Raw genomic sequence first — 21497 nt, forward strand, 5'->3', positions numbered from 1 at the left:
CTCCCTCTGAAATTGATTTTTGTGATTTGATATAAAACATACATTTATTTTTATTTCATTCCTTTCTTTGAGATTTGGGTCAATGATTAAGGTCATGAATCTTTTATGTCCTGATTCTATCTTTCAATGAGTTTACTGTCATCATTTTCTTTTTTTTTCTATGTAATAAAAATTCTGTTTTTTTTCTTCAAGTCTGTGAGAACAGTATTAAATAACTTGAGAGCTTCTGCCACATTGACCTTGGATATGATTGAGCATCTGTTGGGTCCAGTCCTTTAGTCAATTCCCAATTCATCGGACTTTTACTATGCAACCCTCATCTTACCACTATTTCAAGAGTTGCATGAAAAACTATAAAATATTTTGCTTAAATAGAGATAAATCACACATATGCATTTTCTTTACCCGCAATGGCCATTTGTGAGTTGCTTAAAAAGTAGAATTGGCCAAGTGGAAAAAGAGACAAAAATGCAACTGAAAAGAAAGATACCTTAAGAAATAGAAATGCTCTTTAGTTCTCTGCTTCCATTTCTGTGTGGTTACTCCCTGGCCCATGATGATGCATTCAGTGGCTTTGCCAGGAATGAAGGTCCTAATCCTTGCTATCTCCACCAAGTCTACTTCCTTCTGTAATACTCTCTTCCTCAACCCTAAGCAATCAGAGCATTCAAACAGTGCCTGGCCTGGAGTCTTGCTTACTCATCTCATCTCCTGAAAAGGTCAGCTCCCATTTGTTCTCAACAATCCTCCTTCTGCTTCCATAGCCTAGTCCCACTGGCATCAATGGCACTCTGATCCATACCATGTCCAATAGGGTATAGCACGTTCCATAGAAAAGGAAAAGGTATTTCTTTTTTTTCACAATTTATATTTTATTTTGCCAATTACATATTATGGAAGTTTAGCAACATTCATATTCACATGTATATTTATAAGTTGTATAATTTCCTTCCTCTCTCCCTTCCCACCCCCCCCTCCCCTCAACACAGTCTAGTGAACATTGTCCATGTACATTTGTGTTTGGCATGTTTACAGATTAGTCATCTTCTCTATAAAGAATTAAGACTAAGAGAAAAGAAAGGAAATGATGAAATAATAAAGAAAAAATTAGAGACATTTTTAAAAAGTGAACATATTCTCTAAATCTGTAGATTTTTCTTTGTTTTGTTTTTCTTCCTCTGTTGTTAATGTGTTCTCCTGATTCTGTTCCCTTCACTCAGCATCTGTTCCCATATTTTGTTCCATGCTTCTCTAGAGATTGGCCATCCATGGTTTCTTACAGAACAATAGTATTCCATAACATTCATATATACCATAATTTGTTCAACCATTCCCCAATTGATAGACATCTCATTTTCCAATTCTTTGCCACTACATAAAGAGCTGCTAAGAATATTTTGTAACATGTGGGACTTAGAAAAAGATATATCAAGGAGAAAAATGGTTCCCTTCAAAAGCCCCTTTGGTCTTTTTCTTTATTTTTCATAGACTATCCTGGTCAATAGCACTTCTCTGGGTGCTAATAGAGTCATTGGTACAGGATGGGTACTCCCAGAGACTGGCCCTCCATAATTTGGGGGGGGGGGTGGATAGATGGGGTAAGAATGAAGATCAAAGGACAGTCTTTGACAAAAGAGGTGAGATTTCTTCTTGTAATGGGAAAATGGACTCCAGAAATAGACTTGTTCTTATTCCCGCCCCCCCCTGCAAAAAGAGACCCATTTGCCTTTGTATAAAGAGGCACCAACAAGTATCTCTATGAAAGCTCCAAAGTTCCTATTCCCTAGTCCTCTCTTGTAGGATTGTGAAGTAATGCATACAAGGAGAGTATTCATTGCTAACGGTGCAGGATTTCTTTTTCCATTCTTTTGTTCAGGTCTCCTTAAAAACAGTGGGAAATATCCTTCTCACCTTTGAGGAAAGTGCAAGGGAACCAAATGAGCCATCTCCATCCCTAAAAAAGGAAAAAGACAAAGGCAAGAAAGAAGAGAAGTCAACAGGCAAGAAAGGGAAGGATAAAGTCAAACAGGAAAAGAAAGAGAAAGTCAAGGAAGAGGAGAAAAACAAAGATGGCAAGAAGAAAGGCAAGGATAAAGATAAAAAGCTCAGCCGTGAGTTAACAGGGGTGAGATAATTTCTCTTGGATGCTAACCCATCTTGGGTGTAAATAGTGGATTCTGGAGGCACAGACACAGGTGGGGAGACTCATTTGCTGAAGGTGACACTTCTTTCTCCCAGTGTTTCTCTGGTCAGTCAGAAGGAAGCTTCTTTGATGCCAAGCTCTGGATGAGTAGGGTCCATGTCCCCTCCACCTGTGCCATTTCTGCATAAACACTCCCCATTCTCCTGAAAGTAGGAGTTCAGAGAGGACAGAGGAGAGAGAGAGACAGAGCAGGAGATGACTCTGGTTCCCCAAATACAGCCTCACCTGGGGATGTCCTCTTATTCCCTGAGAAGCATGCAGTTGAAGAAATGATTGCCCAACTGTCGTATTGAGGAACTCCCAACCTCAGGATTCCCCAAACAGTGACTCCCTTGGATTGCAAATTGCTAACCCACACTAAGAAATGGAAACAAAGTTGGAGGAAGGTAGATGGGACTGTCAGGTCTAGAGATTCTGAGCAGGCTCTCTTGGGCTAGCACATGTTTCCACAACCACAGGTTTCTGTCATAAATCATCACTGCTTGGTGAGGGTGGGGGGAAGGAAGTCCATGGAAGAAAAAAATACATTGGTGCTTTCCAAAAGGGATGAAGTTCTTAACAAAATTCACTTTCATCATCCATCACTAAGGGCAATTAGAGGTATTAGCTCTGGAATGAGGAGGACCTGAATTCAAATCAGATCTCAAACATTTCATATTTACTTAAGTGTGTGACCTTGGGCAAGTCATTAACCCCACTGCCTTGCAAAAAACAAAAAACAAAAACAAAAACCAAGAAGTATTACCCAGGTGTTTTTGCTCCCTAGGAGGGAGGTCCTCTTCTAATTCCATCTCCCTGTGATCACATCAGATGGTTGATGGGAGGGAGAGTCACTGAGTTCTCCTGATAAACCCTACTGCTCATTATTAAGTGAGATTCATAGAGAAACCTGGTGCATCTTGACAAACCCCTAATTGGGTCTTTAAAAGGTTAGACCACTCTTAGAGACACTGATAATCAAAAAGTGAAGAAACCCTAGCCTGTGTGCTTCTGTAGCATCAATCCATGAGGCTATTAATGTTGATCTCCACTCTTGGCAGACCCGGTTGCTAATGGCCAAGAAGCCACTTAACGTTCTTCCAGCCAGTGTGGAAGAATGGGCTTTCTACCACTGCCACAAGGATTTACTTGCCATCTTTGTCCAGGATGCCAGTGACTCTACTATTAATAGCAAAACAATCCTGAAACCTGTAAGTAATATGTTGGTTTATCTACCTGGTCCCAACCTTTTCCATGTCAATGTCCCCCACCCCCTGCCCATACCTTCAGAAATGATATGGTGCCAATATAGGAAAGCATTTCTGGAGATTTCTTTTTTGTGTGTATGGGTGAGCTCAAACACATTGTTCAGTGTAGGAGGAATGGAGGTGTTGGCTTCCTGCCAGGCTCCTTCTGGGCTCTGGTTTCTGAGAAGCTCTACTTCTGGATAAGGAGAGAGAAGAGAGAAACCCATGCCTTTCCTTCCTCTCCCTCCCTCCCACCATTCCTTCCTTCTTCCCTCCCTCCCCTCCTCCCTCCCTCCCCCCCTCCCTCCCTTCCCTCCCCCCTCCCTCCCTTCCCCCCCTCTCTCCCTTCCCTCCTCCCTCCCTTCCCTCCTCCCTCCCCCCTCCCCCCCCCTCCCCCCTCCCCCTCCTCCCTCCCTCCCCCCCTCCTCCCTCCCTCCCTCCCTCCCTCCTCCCTCCCTCCCCTCCTCCCTCCCCCCCTCCCTCCCCTCCCTCCCCCCCTCCCTCCCTCCCTCCCCCCTCCCTCCCTTCCCTCCCCCCTCCCTCCCTTCCCTCCCCCCCTCCCTCCCTTCCCTCCCTCCCTCCCTCCCTTCCTTCCCTCTAAAAGTATGAAGCACCCTTCAGTCCCTGCCCCCACCCCTGAAGCCTCTTTGTCCTTCTTCCGGTCACTAGTCTTGTGTGTTTTGTGCCTGCCCAGAATTTCAGCCTGTACTATCTGGACCAATTGGTGAAGGCCTTGAACTCGATTTACCTCACCCACCTCACGCTTCCCATCCTCCAGTTTGCTGTGGTGATTTCTGACCTAATCATAGAAAGCAAAACTCTGTCCGACCTCTATCACCTCAGGTCTGTACAGGCCGTCCCTTTTTATTGTTGTTGAGTCACTTTTTAGTCTAGACTAGACACTAGAAAGGGAGGTCAGATTTGAACTCAGGAAGTTGGGTGTTTCTGACTCTGGCCCCGTGGTACCCCGCAGCTGCCCCTGTCTCCTTTTCCCAAGGCAGAAATTAGGAATGGTTTAGGACAGCTCAGAACAGAGTTACTTAAGAGCTGAGGCTTCTCCACTCCAAATACTGACAAACAGGTCAACTAAGGTCGCCAGTGCTGTTCTGCAGAGGTACTTGGTGTGAGGAAGGCAAGTGAGAGTGCTGCAAGCAGACCTAATGAGGCGAGGGAGGCTATGGGGACCAAGACCTGGACCACTTTGGATCTATGGAGGCTGCAGGGGTGGTTTCCCAGGCAGCCAAGTGTCTTCTTGGCCAACCTCTGACTGGTGAAATATAGATGTGCCTGAACCTTGGGGAAGGCAGCTTCCCTGGAGAGGTGCTCTGCAGACTTCCTTTTGCTGCCCACCAAGGTTGACAATGAGCGGTTCCAGGAGGAGGGGAGAATTGTGATCAAAGTTGCCATTTGAAACACTGCAGGCTGATTTTTCTCTTTAAATTTTGTATTCTGTTTTTAAATGTTTCCTTTGAAATCACAGACCTCTAAGGCCTTTAAGCCCATTCTCTAGAAAAGGACACTAACGTCCAGGGAGAAGGAGAATGGGACTAATCCCCCAGCTCTGTAAATTGACCTTTTGGATTTGGGGCAGCCCCTACTTGACACCTCTCCTTCACCTAGGTCCCTTGCTTCCTAAAGTGTTGACCAGGACATCTGAGACCTGGACTGAAAGCTGCCTGGGCTCCTTGTCCCCAGGAGAGTCTCTTCTTCTGGGCAGGAGCAGGGCTGGCCCTTGGCCCATCTCTGGTCAGTGCTCCTAATGTGCTTAACATCTCCCCTTATGTCCACAGGTTGGCTCTGGTCTGCTCTGAGTTGCGGTTGTCAGAAGCAACAGTCTTCCATGAAGAAATTGTGGGAGGGGTCTACATCAATGAGTTGGAGCAAGCCAGGTAGGTGTGGTACCAGGGAGTTCCCGGTTCAGGAGAGAAGAAGGGCAGTAGAATAGATCACTTGACCCACCAGTCCAGACATCACAGTTCAAGACATCTTAAAATAGTTCCTTTTGAGGTGGCAAAGAAAAGGAATCTGAATGGCTTCCCATCATTTGAAAAATGGCTGATCAAGTTCAGGTATATGATTGTGATGGACTGTGATTATGCTATAAGAAATGAAGAAGGGGATGGTTTCAGAGAAATCTGGAATCATTTACAAGAACCAATGCAGAGGGAAGTCAGCAGAACTAGGGGAACAATTGACCCAATGACATCTGTACTGTAAAATTGTAAAAAAACTCTGAAAGAATTAGGAACTGGAGTCACCATAGTGATTGATCCCAGTTCCAAAGGACTAGGGAAGTATACCTCCCCCTCACCTGATGTGGGTGAAGGACTCAGAACAGAGACCGAAACTTTTTTTTTTTTTTATTTTTGGAAAATGGCTAACATGGGGATTTATTTTACTTGAGAACACATGTTCATATCAGGGGGGTTGTTTTTTTTGTCATTCTCAATTGAGGGGAGAAAGATGGAGAAAAGTTGGATTCTTGCAATTATTAATTTGAAAAAATGGAAAGAGTCAGGATGTAGATGTGTATCCTAGTCTGACACATACAAATTGCTCTTCTGCTCTCCACCCCAAGGTTCTCTCTTGTAGAGAGATCCATGGGGGCATTAGCTACCTCAAAGGGTCTGCCTTGAGGGAAACAGGTCACCAGTTCTCTCATCATTCCGGAATATCTTGCCATTGGAAGAGCTTAATCAGTGGGGTACTCTAATTTGAGAAGGAATTTACAGATTCTGATGGGGATGGCAGGAGCAGTCATTTTTCATGTCTTTGGCATAGATTTTAACACCTCAATTCTGTATTTTAAACTTCTCTTCTAATTAGCTGTAGAAATGAAGTTAGATTAAAGAAAGATAAAAAAAAATGAATTTCTGAAAGAAGTGGCCAATGAACAGGATGGCCCCATGAAGCAGAACATACCTACACCTGTGGTCCTAGAGGACAAAGATAAGGTAATTGGGAAGGAGCCTCTTCTCTGGATCAATTGTCTGCACCCCTGGGATTTTCCTTGGTTTATTTGTCCTGGGCTATATGTGATCATTATTCAACGAACATCCATTAGGCTTTGCTTGTCCCTCTCCTCCCCTGTTCCCTCCCCCAGAGTAATGACCCCTGCAAATCTGCTTGACTCTGAACACTACTATAATAAGAGACAGTATAGCTCTCTCAACTAAATTGCAAGCTCCTTGGGGGGGGGGGGGGTGCTTCACACAGGATCCAAGCTGTTCTCACATCCAGTGGCCAGGGTAGTCTGTCTCCAGTCAGTCCTGAACCAGCTCAAAGCTGGAGGAGCCAGACAGGAGACATACATAAACCTTTCATGAACAAGGCAGGGAAGAGCTATTAGATTGCTGTGGGGCTGGAGGGTTGGAAAAGAGCTAACTGGGGAATTCTACCAAGGAGATGCAAGATGAGGAGCTGAGGAGCATCTCCCAAATGGAGAAATCATTCCATTGACTTGCAGAGATGAAGTAAGGACTGCACTACTTCTAGAAGCAATTAGCAATGAAGTGTCCATTTAATTCAAATTGGTCTTTTATCTGGAAAAGAAAATGAAGGACCTCTACCTTATTTGTGAGCAGAGAAGAAAAAGGGCAGGATCCTTGTTCAGTTCTTCCCTGAGAGTTCTCTGATAACTTTTCCAGCAAGGTCTAGCCTGAGTGAAAGGTTGGCAGAGACACAATCGAACCTGGGCAGGCAGGTAGCACTGATTGCCATCCCTGCTATCCAGAGGGACCCATCTCAAGCCCCCCAGGGAATGCCCCTGGACTCTGCCACAATTTAAAGGGATATGGGGCAGGAGAGAAATACTAGGGGAATGAGACTCAAGGGGGACATCAAGCTCTTGGAGACACAATTTTGATTAAAGATGCCTACCTATGTTTTTACAAGGTTTTTCTCTCTCTGTATGTCTCTCCCCCTCTCTCCCCTCTCATATATTATTGTTGCTCAGTTTTTCAGTCATGTCTGACTCTTCATGACTCCATTTGTGGTTTTCTTAGCAAAAATAGTGTAATTTTCTATTTCCTTCTCTAGCTCATTTTTTAGATGAGGAAACTAAGACAAAGAGGTTCAAGTGACTTGCCCAGGGTCACACAGCTAGGAAATGTCTGAGGATAGATTTGAACTCGGGTCTTGCACTCCACCCATTGTTCCACCTGACTGACCGGTGTTTACCCTCACAGAAGCAGGCATGCACATACTCACATACAGTGCACACTCATACACACACACACACACACACACACACACACACACACACTGTGTGTGTGTATGTGTGAATTCTTTTACAAGATTCTCTACCAGCGCTCCCTGTGTCCAGGGAGTCCTTGATGAAAACTGGAGGTTTTATTTCACAAACTTAGACCTTCTTTTCCTTAGTTAAGTAGGATGGATTCACTTCAGCTCAAGCTACCTTTGATGCTAAATCCTACCAACTTTTGTCACATTTCATTTTTGTTTGGATCCTTTTCTTGGCGATTCTGGTTAGAGACAGGGAGTACATTAGATAGAGCACTGGACTTGGAGTAAGGAAGACCTGAGTTCAAATCCAACTTCAGACATTTATAGCTGTGTGACTTTGGGCATGACTCTTTGCCTCTTGATTTTCTCTTTTGTAAGATATACCTTCAAATCAAATAATAATCATAAAGAGCTTGCATCATGGCTGGCACATATTGTACACCATAGAAATGTCACTATTCTGATTTTGGATAATCGTCTTTAATAGTGCTGTTGTGTTACAGGTTTTAGAGATCGATGAACAGACAGGGAAAGGTTTGCTGGGTATCTCCTTCCCATATCTGTGGATGTACAAGGCTGAAGTGCTTCTTGAAATGTACTCCTATCAGCCCACCTGGCTGCTCCTTGCGGAAGCCCAGGTTGCCTTTCGGGTGAGTCCCCCCAAGTCTTTGGTGTCAGCGGGGTCCAGATCTCTCCAGTTCTCCTCGAAAATATTCAGATTCAAATATCCAATACTCTGCTCAGTGATTTGGAGACGTTTCTCATAGGAGGTTACAGAGCTGAGGTCTAAGATGAATCCAGTTTTGACTCCCCCAATGCTCAGAACAAGAAAGAAGGGGATCTTCTCATGTTTTCCTTCTTTGACTTCCTTTGTTTCCACATTTAGCAATTCCCTGAAACAGCTCTCTCCAAAGTTACCAGTGATCACTTGGCTGGCAAATCCAAGGCCTTTTTCCTCATTCTTGAACTGGTGATCACATCTTCCTCTTTCATCTTCTCTTCTCTCCAGGTTTTGGGAACATTGCTTTCTCCTGTGCTCTCCCAGCTCTCTGCCCATTCCTCCTTTTGCTAGATCCATTTCCAGATCACCCTCATTAACAATGGATGTCCCTGGGCTTCTATCCTGAGTAGCCTTCCCTTCTCTGTCTAGTCAACTTTCCTGGGGGACCTCATCAGCTCCCATGAATTTCATAACCATCTCTATGGTGATGAGACTCAGATCTACCTGTCCTGCACTTAGTCATTCTACTGACTTCAGACTCACATCCCCGACTGCCTTTCAGACATCTTGAACTTGGAAGTCTGCTACATATCTTCAACTGTACGTGCATAATACCAAACTTTATTTTCTTTCCCTCACATCCTGTTCTCCTCCAACCTTCCTAATTACTGTCGAAAACACCACCCTCCTCCCAGTCATTTTTTTTTAGGTTTTGGGTTTTTTTTTGCAAGGCAAATGGGGTTAAGTGGCTTGCCCAAGGCCACATAGCTAGGTCATTATTAAGTGTCTGAGACCAGAATTGAACCCAGGTACTCCTGACTCCAGGGCCAGTGCTTTATCCACTGCGCCACCTAGCCGCCCCTCCCAGTCACTTTCAACTTAGGTGTCACCTTCAACTCTTCACTCTCAAACCACTTTTGCAAATCACCAAGTCCTCATGATTTTGCCCCTACATATTCTCTCAGAAACATTTCTCAGCCCCCACCCTGGTGCAGACAGACCCATATCATTTCCTCACTAGGGCTACTCTTTTGTTGTTCAGTCATTTCTGACTCTATGTCTGATCCCTCATTGTGGGTTTTCTTGCCAAAGATACTGGAGTGCTTTACCATTTCCTTCTCCATGTCCTTTTGCAAATGAAGGAACTGAAGAAGAAAGGGTCAAGTGACTTGCCCAGGGTCACACAGTAAGTGTGTAAGACCAGATTGGAGCTCAGGAAAATGAGTCTTCCTGACTCCAGATCTGGTGCTTTATGCTCTAGGACTTTCTCCTGCCTCCAAACTCTCCCCATTCCAGTCCACTCAGCTATCAAATTGATCTTCCTAAAGTTCGTGTCTGACCATGTCCCATATACACACTCCTCCATTCAATAAAGTCCTTTGGTTCCTTATCACCTCTGGTATCAAATTCTGAATCTTCTGTTTGGTATTTAAAGGCCCTTAAAGTCTGGCCCCTTCCCACTACCCTCCACATTTCCTGGGTTCCAGTGGTATTATCTTCCATCTTCTACCTCCAGGCTTTTTCCTTGGCCATCCCTCATACTATAGGGTCAGAGCCCCTCCTCATTTCTACCTCCTGCATTTTCTGGCTTCTTTCAAGATCATGTTCAAATCCCCTCTTGTACAAGCAGCCCCTCTCTCTAGTGATCACCCCTGACTTTACCTGTCTAGGTCTCATTGTGTGCATGGTGCTTGCCTCATAGGCCTGGGAACTCCAGGAGACAGGGACTAGGGCTTAGCACAGTCAACAATGGCCATAGCCAACAATGCTTCTGAGCTGCCCACGTCCACCTTCCTCCCTTCTTCCATTCATTAAGCAACAATGACAACAGCAGAAGCACCAGTAGTCACATCCTCATCAACAGCAGCTTCCTCTCCCACTCCCCCCCAACCTACCAAGCACCTGCTATACTGAAGTGGCCATTCCTTGGGACAGAGTGGCAGGATGGAAGATGGCGCCTTTCATATTCATATCACTTCATGTGGTGCCAACCTTTAACCACTGAATCTCTACCAAGAAACCTCATGTTTATCAACACCCACCTTTATTATCAGCAAACAATCCAGCTGTTTTTCCAAAGGCCAGTTGGTCCATGGACCTTCACTGAAGCTTCCAAAGGATCTCCATCTCTTGTGTTAATCCCTCTACCTCTCCCTATGGGGGGGGGGGGTGTCATGGGTTCATATTTCACCTTCATTGGAGAATTTCTGTAATTCTTCTCACAGATGCCAATCTCCTTGTCAGAATTCTTCACTCCTTTGAGGAGGAAAAGGTTTCCAGGTCACCAGAAATTTAAAAATCCCCACACCTTGATTTGAGTAGAGGTTTCACTGCCAGGGAAGTTTGCCTCAACTGCTTCTGACAAGGCTTTTGAGGAAAGAATAAAAGGGAGATCCCTCAGGACAAATGATCTTTGGGATCATGATGACTGCATCAGGACTCTGGTCTTCATTGTGTGTGTGTGTGTGACTGTCCAAGAAACTGCCACATATTATAGAGAAATCCCTCCCAGCCCCTCCAGTTGCCAGACCCCTCCAAAGGTGCTGGTAGTAATGGTGGTGATGGTTGGTCCTTCAATTCTGAAAAGGACCAGTGACATCACAATGATGTTTATGGGGATTCATTTAGCTCTTAGTGATTATTTGTAAGGTCCTGGAATTTTAAAAATTCTTCAACCACCCTTAAGTGAGATAGATATTCTCTTTCATTGTGGGCTGGGATGATCTGGGAAACAAAGAATTTCTTCAGATCCAGGGACCATATAGACTGACAACCTGGAAGGGAAAGCTGGGGGGGGGGGTCTCCAGGCTGCAGTTCCAGGGTACCATGGAGCATCTTCTTCCCTAGGAAGGTCAAAAATTCTGCCACGTGTTGATGTTCATGTCTTATGTGACATTTCTAGGAATTCCTTGGCAAAGTAATAAGGAAACCTGCTGGGAATAGCTTACAACTGAGGTCAGGCTTTCAACCACCAAAATGAGTGTCTGTGTGTATCTGCATGTCCCTATGTGCAGTGTGTGTAGGTCTGCGTGTGTGTATGTGTTCCTGCCTGTACACATGTGTATGCACCTAAGGGGGGGGTGTTCACATGTGTGGGTGAGCATTGTGGGTACATACATGCAAGTATGTTTGAGCCTCTGGTGTCATAGGATCATCTTCCTTTTTCAGGACCTTGGGGATGTGTGTGCAGAGGCAAAGTGCTTGTTTCTTCTAGCTGAGTTGGCAAAGAAAGAATTAAAATACGAACAGGCCAGGAAATTTATTGAGAAAGCCCAAAATCTAGGTGGAAGTGAAGAATTCTGGTATTCCTCCACAGTAGCACTAACCGAGACACTCTTGATACAAGAGAACGGAAGAGAGTCTCTGGTAAGCAGTCTCTGAGAGCTTCTTCAGCTCCTGTGAGTACCACTTCCAGTGGGGGGGGGGGAAGATGGCCACTGAGGTTACCTGGAGCTCCTGGAACATGCTTCCTCCATCCCTGCTCCCATCTCAGTGGAGTCCTCCTGCCCTTTACTTCCCTTCCCTTCCCTTCCCTGAATCATCCTCCCATGATCTCTCCTCCTTTCTTCCTCCTTCCTCCTCTGCCCACTTATCCTGAGGCCTCCTCCCCTACTCCCCCTTTTCCCACTTTCCAGCCTCCTCCTGGGTGGGTTGATGCCTTCCCTTCAGTCTTTTCCAACTGCCTCAGGTTCAGTGTCAATTTTCTCCCCAGATTCCCAATATCATCCAGAAGACCATCGATGTTTTCCTCTCTCTGATCCAAGACAGACCCAACAGGAAGCCCATCCTACAATTCTTAGCCACATCTTTGGAAGCCAGGTAACTTTCCCCAGGAAGCCTGTGAGGAGAGTCAACACCTTGTTGCTCTTTGAGGGCCTGAGGGTACACAATGGCATCTGCTCAGGTTGGGGTCCTACAGTCTTCACTTGCCAATGTCTTCTGATAATACTGCATGTGAGAGATCAGGGGGCAGCTACCAGAGCTTCCCTCTGGAAAAGGATCCCAGACCCCTTCTCAGAGCATGGAACCTTCTGGTCTGCTACTATTCCTGAGAGATTTCTCCCCATTGTGATGTGACACCCTCACTACCCTACCACTGCCAGATGGGAGTGGCAGAAAGCCTTCATCTCTGTGACTCTGACTGGGTCCTGGTCCATCTGTCTGCCTCTGCCGTCTCCCCTTCAGTCTCTCCTGATCTAGGACTTCTTCTTTGCCTCCATCCATACCTGGACTGGTCTCAATCCTGTCATTCCCTCCAGCCCTTCCTTTTCCCATCAAGCTCTCAGCAGTGTCTCCAGTTATGCCATGTCCTGTTTCTTCACTTCCCAGTCACTTCTCACCCTCTTGTGTTTTGCCTTCTAATGCTGCCATTTGACTTGGGGACTCCAACATTATTGACCTAGTAGCCTCAATCCGCTAAATCCCATGGGGATCTCTTGGTCCTCCTGTAAGCATTCACTATATCTTAGGATACTATTGACCACTCTCTACTCAATGCTTCCAATGCCTTTGTTCCGTGTTGTTTCCATCAAAGTTCTCTTGACTTTCCTCCTGTCTGTCTCTAGAATCATTTAACTTCTACTTTTTAGTTGAAATGTTTTTCCCATCCACTCCCTATGGGCTCCCTGGGGTTCTTAGCTCGATCCCTCTTCTCTCCAAGTTACTTTTTTTTCCCCCTTGGGATTATATCAGTTCCCATGGGGTTAGAACCCAAAGATCACTCTAATACAGATGGCTCCCAAGTCTACATCTTGGAACTCCAACAGATATGAAAGATAGCCATGCTCCTAGAGTATGGCCAGCCCTGGAATGGGACAGAGAAGGGGAAGGTTATGAACTGGGAACTCCTTGCAAAGGGTCTTGTGGAGCGTGAACTCTTGCCCTGAGTTCCATTCCATTCAGAAGATACTTAAAACTTTTTGTACATTATTTTATTTCTCCAATTACATGCAAAGACAGTTTTACCATTCATCTTTTTCTCAACTTGTGAGTTCCACATTTTTTGAACTCCCTCCTCCTCACACTAATGAGTCATCTGGTACAGGTTATGCACATACAATCATGTTTAACATATTTCTATCTTAATCATGTTATAAAAGAAAAATCAAAAACAAGGGGAAAATCATGAAGGGGGGAAGTATGAGTTTTGCAAAGTGACCAGTCCACTTGGCAGAGCATTCAGCACCACTGTTTTTTCTCTGAATGGGGATGGCATTGTCCATCACAAGGAAAAGTAGAAAAAGTTTTTAAGTGCTTGCCTGGAAGGCCCAAATCTAACATGGGAATATAAAACAAAAAATGATCCCCCCCCTCATTTTATTAGCAGGAAACTAGTGGCACTGTGGACAGAGTGTCAGGTCTGGAGTTAGAAACCCTCATCTTCATGAGTTCAGATCCAGCCTCGGACACTTCCTAGCTGGCGACCCTGAGCAAATCACTTTATCCTGTTTACCTTAGCTTTCTCGTCTGTAAAATGAACTGGAGAAGTATTTCTAGGAAACCCGAAATGGGATCACGAAGAGTCAGATACAACTGCAACAACTGTTCAACAGCAGCCTGCAGAAAAGAGCTCAGGAAAGGGCTTGGATCATTGGAAATGCTGCCGAAACTAGAACTACAGTTGTGTGACTGCTACATAGGATGGGAATGTTTGGAGGATAGATTGACCTGGATCAAAAGATGACCAGTTCAGCTTTGAGCCTTCTCTGGAACATTGCATTTCAAAGAGTCCAAAGTGATAATGTAGGACCCTAGAGTTCAGGAGAACCTAGAACTGAGATCTGTAGAGAGGTGATCATGGAGCCCAAGGAAAGGTTTGCTGAGGTCACCAAATGAGTGAGAGTGGAAGAAGAGGCTCAGGACAGCAGGACCCACCAGATTTCATAGGAACAGAATGAATGAAGCATTTTTCTATTCACTTAGGGAAAGGACAAACTCCCTTTTGTTTCAGGTTGGCAGCTGTCACGGGCAAAGCATTGAAAGCATACTTGCCTCCTCCATTCCAGGAGATGGATGGTTTTGAAGGAAGACTGAAAGCCCCTGCTCTTCCTCCTTCCTTTCTTCATCTCATCTTTCTCTGGGCCCTAAGCTAGTTGCTGGGATACCAAAAATTTAAAAAAGCCTGTCCTCAAGGAACTTACCATCTATAGGGAGAGATGTATCTGTCACAAACAATATAGCCATGAACCCACTCTGTTGAAGACGATTATGAGGGGGGTGGCACTAAACAGTGGGGGATTAGGACCAGCCTGATGGATGTGGCTCCTCCTGGCTTCCCAGATGATCGGGTGAGGAGAGCAGACCAAGCAGCTGGTGGTTGATCTAGGAGAGTAGGGATAGCATGGACCATCAGTAAAGACAGTAATAGGCCAGATGGGAGCAGCCCCATGAGAGCATAGCCCACATGTCTAGTACAAATACAAACATTTTATCACATACTGATTGTATTTGATCAATAATGAGCTAAAAATAAGCAAATCAATGAGTTCTAAAAATGAATGTCTTATCAACTCCCTGTCCCCTCACCCTCAGAGGCTCTTCCTAACATCCTCATCCCCTTTTCAGTCTTTCATAACTCTCCTTATCCATTCATTCTCCTAGCTGAGAATCTTGAGTGGGAAAGAAATGGGAGTCTCTTCAATGTAAACTCACTCTTTTGCCATCTTCCTCATTTTCTATGAGGTGGCTTCTGCCCCCTCTCCACCACACCCCTCTAACCCTCCTACTTGTTCAGGTGAGTACATTCTAACTTGTCTCCTCCGACAGATTGCCCGCTCTGTTCACTTATTTTTGATATTTCTCTGTAGGGACTCATTCCCTAATGCCTAAAAATATGCCATGTCTCCTCCATCCTTAAAAATCCTTACTTAATTCTTCCATCTCCACTGTCACCAGATATCTCTCCTCTGTTCATTCTACTTAAACTCCTTGACAGTCGGCTACAATACAGGTTTCCTCCTCTCTCTCTCTCTCTCTCTCTCTCTCTCTCTCTCTCTTCTTAACTACTTATATCTGACTTCTCACTTCATGATTTCATCAAAACTGCCCTCTCCTAAAGTTATCAATGATCTCTTGGTGGCCAAATCCAATGGCCTTTTCTCCATCCTTATATTCCTCGACCCCTTTCTCCCCTCAATCTCTTTTCAATGCTTTTATCTCTTTGGGGTTTTCAGGACATTCCTCTCTCCTGGTTCTCCTCCTCCTCTGACTGCTTCTTGTCTCTGTCTCCTTTGTAGGATTCTTTTCTAGATCATTCCCTTTAATCCTAAGTGTCTCTCAGATTACTGATTTGGGTTGTCTTTTCTTCTCCCTCTACCCTATTTCAACAGTCCCTATGGATTTAATTACCATCTCTATGCTCAAATCAACTTTTCTTGCTCCAACCTCTTTCCTGACCTCCAATCACATATCTCCAGTTGCCTTTCAGATACCTCAAATTCAAAGTCCATTAGACATCCTAAATGTAATGTATCCAAAATATAACTTATGATCTCTTCCCCTAAATCTTTTCTCCTTCCAAACTTCCCTATTACTGTCAAAACCACTACCATCCTCCCAGTCCCCCAGGCTCAAAATCAAGGTATCATCCTCCACTCCTTACCCTCTCTCAATTCCCATATCTAAGTTACTGCCAAGACCTCATGATTTGACCTCTCTAATCTCTCTTTGATATTCTCCTTTCTCTTCATCCTTGAGAGACTCCATCCCTCATCACTTTAAGCCTGGACTATTATGATAGTCCAGTCCAGTTCAATGGGATGGGTCTGTTTCCCTGCCTCCAGTCTCTCTCCACTCCAATCCATCATTCATTTAGCCATCAAAATGATAAGATGGAGGTCTGATCATATCACCCTTCCCCACTCAGTGAGCCCCAGTGGCTCCCCATCCTCTCCAGGAGAAATGGAAAATCCTCTATTTGGCATTCAAAGCCTTCCACGAATGATCCCTCCACCCTTTCCAGGCCACTTAACTTTACTCCCTTAAAATGTGCTCTTGGAATAGTGACCCAGACCTCATGGCTGCTCTATAAGCAATAGACTCCCTGTCCTGTCCATCTCTCTTAACTTTTCTCTGTCTCCTCACCTCTGCTTTTTGACTCCTCTTGGTATCAACCAAAATCCCACCTCCAGGAGCCTTCCTCCAACCCCTGGATTCTAGGGCCTTAATTATCTCCTATCTATTTAATAGGGAGCTTGCCATTTGCTTGTCTTCCCTATTAGCTTGTGAGCTCTTGGAGGGCCGGGACTATGTGTATTTTCTACCCCAGGACTTAGGAAAGTTCTTGGTGTATATAGTAGGTGCATCATAAATGTTTATGATGGAGTAAGTTCAGCTCAACAACCTTATATAGGTTTGGGGGTTGCATTTAACATGGTGTCTGATAGACAGTAAGTATGTAATGTGTGCTTGATTGTTGTTTATTGCATGAAGGGCACAAAGGAACCTCAGAAGGCATCTTGTCCAAGTTCTTCTCTTTGTAGACAAGAAGACTAAAACTGAGAAGAGTTGGGATGACTCTGAGGTTTCCTAGCTACAACGAACAAGCAGGATTTGAATTCAGGGCCTCTCCCTCCAGAGCCCAATGTCCATTCCACTGTGCTACAAGAACAACAAACAAAAACAAAACTAGAACAATGCTTTGCCAAATGCGGTTGGGCTCTCTCTCACCATTTTGTATCAGTTAGAGGGTCACACAGACACAAACATGTGGATTCCTGACAGAGTGGCCTGGACATTGTCCCCTTCAAGCCTCTCAGGTCCTTTATCCTTCACCAAACCTCTCCTGCTCCCTCACTATTCAGGAAATTACTTTGTTTTCTGCCATCTCTTTATTTCCTTGTGTACCTGTTGTCTCCTCCCAAGCACCCCCAAAGCAAGGTCTATCAATGCCTAGCAAAGTTCTTAGTGACATCATAGGGGCTTAATAAATAACGTGGTATTAAACAGACTGCTGTCATTCCTCACATCTGCAGATTTTACAATGTCTTGTCAGAGTTTTCTTTATTAAATTTTTTGCTTATATCAACCTGGTATAAACAAGAAAAGCAACAGTTTTGCCCTCAGAGAAATGGTTAACCATTTTTAAAATTAAAAAAAACTGAAGATGATTCTTTTAATAAAAAATCATCAGCTATATAACTGGTGTGTGTAGCCATTGGAAAGGACCCAATCACTGTTGCAAAGACAGATTTGGGGTTTTTTGGCACAAAACTTTCAAAATTCTTTGTTATAGAATAATAAAAGGAACCAAAATAAACTTTTGTGGGCATTGTTTTTCATTTTGTTTCCTCCTCTTCAGGAGTGCCCACATTCAGCTGAAGATTGTCTTGGACTCTGCCCCCAAAGATGATCCTTTGGACTTTTCATACTTGCTAGAGGCTATCAATTACAGACTGATGAAAATTGAGAAGAGTTTTCTTGCCTGTGGTTATAAAGGCCACTGTGTAGATATGATCCTCCAGTCTGTCACGATCAAGAGGTGAGGTTTTTTTTCTCTCTCTCTGGGAAAAACAAACTAGATAGATAGATAGATAGATAGATAGATAGATGTAGACAGATATCTATAGATAGATAGACATCTATGTATATTTTTTCATGTGTATGATGGAAAGAAGATAGCCCTGTTAGAAACATCCAAAGACACTCTAACCTGAGTGTGATCCAAGGCTTGAATTATCTTTCTTTTTTATTTATTGATATTTTATTTTCCAAGTATATGTTATGAAAATTTTCCAACATTCATCTACATGCATATTTATGAGTTACATAGTTTTCTTCTACCTCCTTCCTATGAGCAGAGAACAGTCTAGTGAACATTGTACATGCAAATTTGTGTTTAACATATTAACACATTAGTCATTTTCTAGATGAGGAATTAGGACTAAGGGAAAAGAAAGAAAACCAGGAGATAGGAAAGAAAACGTTAAGAGAAATTTTTAAAAGGTGAAGCTAGGGTTCATTCAGATTCTGTAGTTTGTTGTTTTATTTTCCGTTTCTTCCTCTGGTTGGGGATAGCATTGCCCATAGCTGCTCTAAAGCAGTTGTCCTAGCTCTCTGAATGCTGAGAGGAGCTGCACCTATCAAGGTTGACCATCTCACACTGTTGTTGCTAATGTGGACGATGTTCTCTTGGTTCTGCTCCCTTCGCTCATCAGCAGTTCTTGTAATTCATTTCATACTTCTCTAGAGTCCAACTATTCATGACTTCTTATAGAACAATAGTACTTCATGACATTCATAGACCATAGCTTGTTCAATCATTCCCAATTGCTGGACATAACCTCAATTCTTTGTTGGGCTATCTTTCTTGCATGATTCATATGCCTCCTCTTTTTTTTTTTCCTTTTGGGGAAAACCATTTTAAAAATTTTATTTCTTATTGATATTTTATTTTATTTTTCTAATTATATGTTATGAAAGTTTTTCAACATTGATTCAATGCACATGCATATTTGTAAGTTATCTGATTTCCTTCCTCCTTCCCTTCCCATCCCCTTCTCCTTAGCAGCTAACAGTCTGGTAACATCCACATAATGTATTTAACATGTTTACAGATGAGTCATTTTCTAGATGAGGAATTAGGACTAAGGGGAAAGAAAGAAAACCAGGAGATAGAAAAGAAAAACCAAGAGAAATTTGTAAAAAGTGAACGTAGTGTTCATTCAGATTCAGTAGGGTTTGTTTTTCTTCCTCTGGGTGTGGACAACAGTGTCCATAGCAGGTCTTCTAGCATTGTCCTAGCTCTCTAAACTTCCAAGAGGAAGCTAGAGAAAACTAGAGCACCCGCCCTGGAGTCAGGAGGACCTGGGTTCAAATCCGGCCTCAGACACTTACTAATTACCTAGCTGTGTGGCCTTGGGCAAGCCACTTAACCCCATTGCCTTGCAAAAACTAACTAACTAAATGAATAAATAAATAAATAAATAAATGAATAAATGGGAAAACAAGATTCCTACAGGTTTTACCAGCAGGATAACTTACATTTCTAAGAAGTCATCATGTAATGCTATCAAAAGTAAAGTACAAATAAAGTTTAGTGAGCTGTAGGATTCGTGGCTAGAAGGTAGATGAAATTTCGTTTTATGTGGATAGTAACAATCTGAAGTGCTTTTATGATGCTCTGAAGGCTATTTAGGGGCCAAAGATCTATGGTTCCTCTCAACCACTCAGTGCTCATGAAATCACATTGATTAGTAATATAGACGCAATCCTATAAAGCTGGTCTGAACATTTCCATAGTGTTCTCAAAAGACCATCATCAATCAATGCTGAAGTCATTGCCACTTACCTCAGGTTAAAGCTGATTCCTCCCCAGCTGAAGTTCCAACTAAAGAGATTTTTGAATGTCAATTTGTTCCTTTGATCTTGGTAAATTAGCATCTGGCACTGATTCTATTCCAGCTGGGATTTGCAAGGTGGAGGGTCCAATGCCCTACAGATAACATGGCAAGGGGAGGTGATCTCCCAGGAATTTCAAGGATACCCTCCTTTGTCCATCTCTATATAGATGAAGGGAATAGATAGTCCTGTGACAATTACAGGGGGTTCTCTCTTAGTCATTGCTTGCAAGAGTCTTGCCAGAGTCCTTCTCACAAAGCTTATTCTAGTGGGCAGCTAGGTGGTACAGTGGACAGACCAGTTGCCCTGGAGTCAGGAAGACTTGAGTTCAAATCTGTCTTCAGACATTTAAAAAATATCTAACTCTGTTACCTTGGGCAAGTCATTTAACCCCATTGCCTTGCAAAAACCAAAACAAAACAAAAAGAAAAAGCCGATCTTTCACCTGGAAGATGGTTACCTACCTGAGAGTCAGTGTGATTTCAGAAAGGGTTGAGGAACCATTGATACGGTATTTGCTGCCCAGCAATTCCAGGAGAAATTCCAGGAAGAGAATAGCAGTCAATGTTTGTAGATCTAACCAAAACCTTGATAATGTCAGTCATGAGGGTTTATGGAAAATTATTTCAAAATGTGGTTGCCTGGAGAAGTTCTGCAGTATTGTCTATCAGTCTCAAGAGAGCGCACTTGAATAGAACTTTAGAAAAACTAGAGATGATAAATCTGATGGATAGGAACAAAAAAAGGTAAACATACTTCTTTTTAAAGTAATATTTTATTTTCACCCTTTTCCATATTAAATCATTTTTAACTTTTTAAAAAATTTTGAGCTTCAAAGTTTACCTCTTCTTTCCTCCCCTCCCCTCTGACTGAGAAGCAATCTAATGTAGGTTATACATGTGCAATCAAGAATTTACATACTTCTTAGCTTGCATGGCACCTTTAAAATAATGACACCATATCAAGGCATAAAAACTTTACCCCTCAAAATGATAAACATAATATAACCAATCACATAGTAACATATTAACATGTAACTTAATAAACACAATGGAATAATAGCCATATTTGGTAAAGAATCTCTGAATTAAGAATTAATGACCACTTGAAAAGAGTAATTTAATCCTAAAGATGTAATAAATTAAAGCATAATTTATAAATTAAATCATAGAAACAAGAGTACATTTCGGGGTGGCTAGGTGGCATAGTGGATTAAAGCACCAGCCTTGGAGTCAGGAGTACCTGGGTTCAAATCCGGTCTCAGACACTTAATAATTACCTAGCTGTGTGGGCTTGGGCAAGCCACTTAACCCCATTGCCTTGCAAAAACCTAAAAAAAAAAAAAAAAGTACATTTCACAAAAGAAAAGGACACAAAAAGATAATATGTCAAAGCCTATGAGATGCAACTAAAACAGGGTCATGATAAAAATCTCTGATAAAGAGAAACTGAGGCAAAAAGTTCCAAGCATGTTCATTGCTAGGCATTGGCAATGAGATCCAAGACTCCTCAGTAGCCAGGGACCAAAGTAGGGCAACTCATTTATGTACCATTGATGCTAAACTAAACATCACCTGGAAAATCTCAAACATCCTCTGACCATGGTCACCTAATTTCCTTTTCTCCTGTTCTCCCTCCCTTGGTGAGCAAAAACTTACAAATTTTGAGTCTTTATGGTCAGGCTATGGCCAATTAAGAATAGGGGGACAGACTCTTGCAAGTCTGCTTACAAGACTGAAAGCAAGGCCTCTACAATCAAGTCTTC

The 21497-nt window shown here is 43.3% G+C and overlaps 1 protein-coding gene across 1 annotated transcript in view; it reads left to right on the top strand.

Moving 5' to 3' along the window:
• Window positions 1-21497, top strand: part of CFAP46 (cilia and flagella associated protein 46) — a 128937-nt gene that overhangs the window by 60001 nt on the left and 47439 nt on the right. Inside the window, 10 exon segments of the mRNA XM_074232114.1 lie at window positions 1877-2125; window positions 3244-3393; window positions 4124-4272; window positions 5220-5318; window positions 6256-6286; window positions 6288-6383; window positions 8178-8324; window positions 11564-11761; window positions 12108-12214; window positions 17694-17873. Of these exon segments, the coding sequence (XP_074088215.1) occupies window positions 1877-2125; window positions 3244-3393; window positions 4124-4272; window positions 5220-5318; window positions 6256-6286; window positions 6288-6383; window positions 8178-8324; window positions 11564-11761; window positions 12108-12214; window positions 17694-17873 (1406 nt within the window).

Source organism: Macrotis lagotis, chromosome 4 (assembly GCF_037893015.1).
Source record: "Macrotis lagotis isolate mMagLag1 chromosome 4, bilby.v1.9.chrom.fasta, whole genome shotgun sequence".
Classification (NCBI taxonomy): domain Eukaryota; kingdom Metazoa; phylum Chordata; class Mammalia; order Peramelemorphia; family Peramelidae; genus Macrotis; species Macrotis lagotis.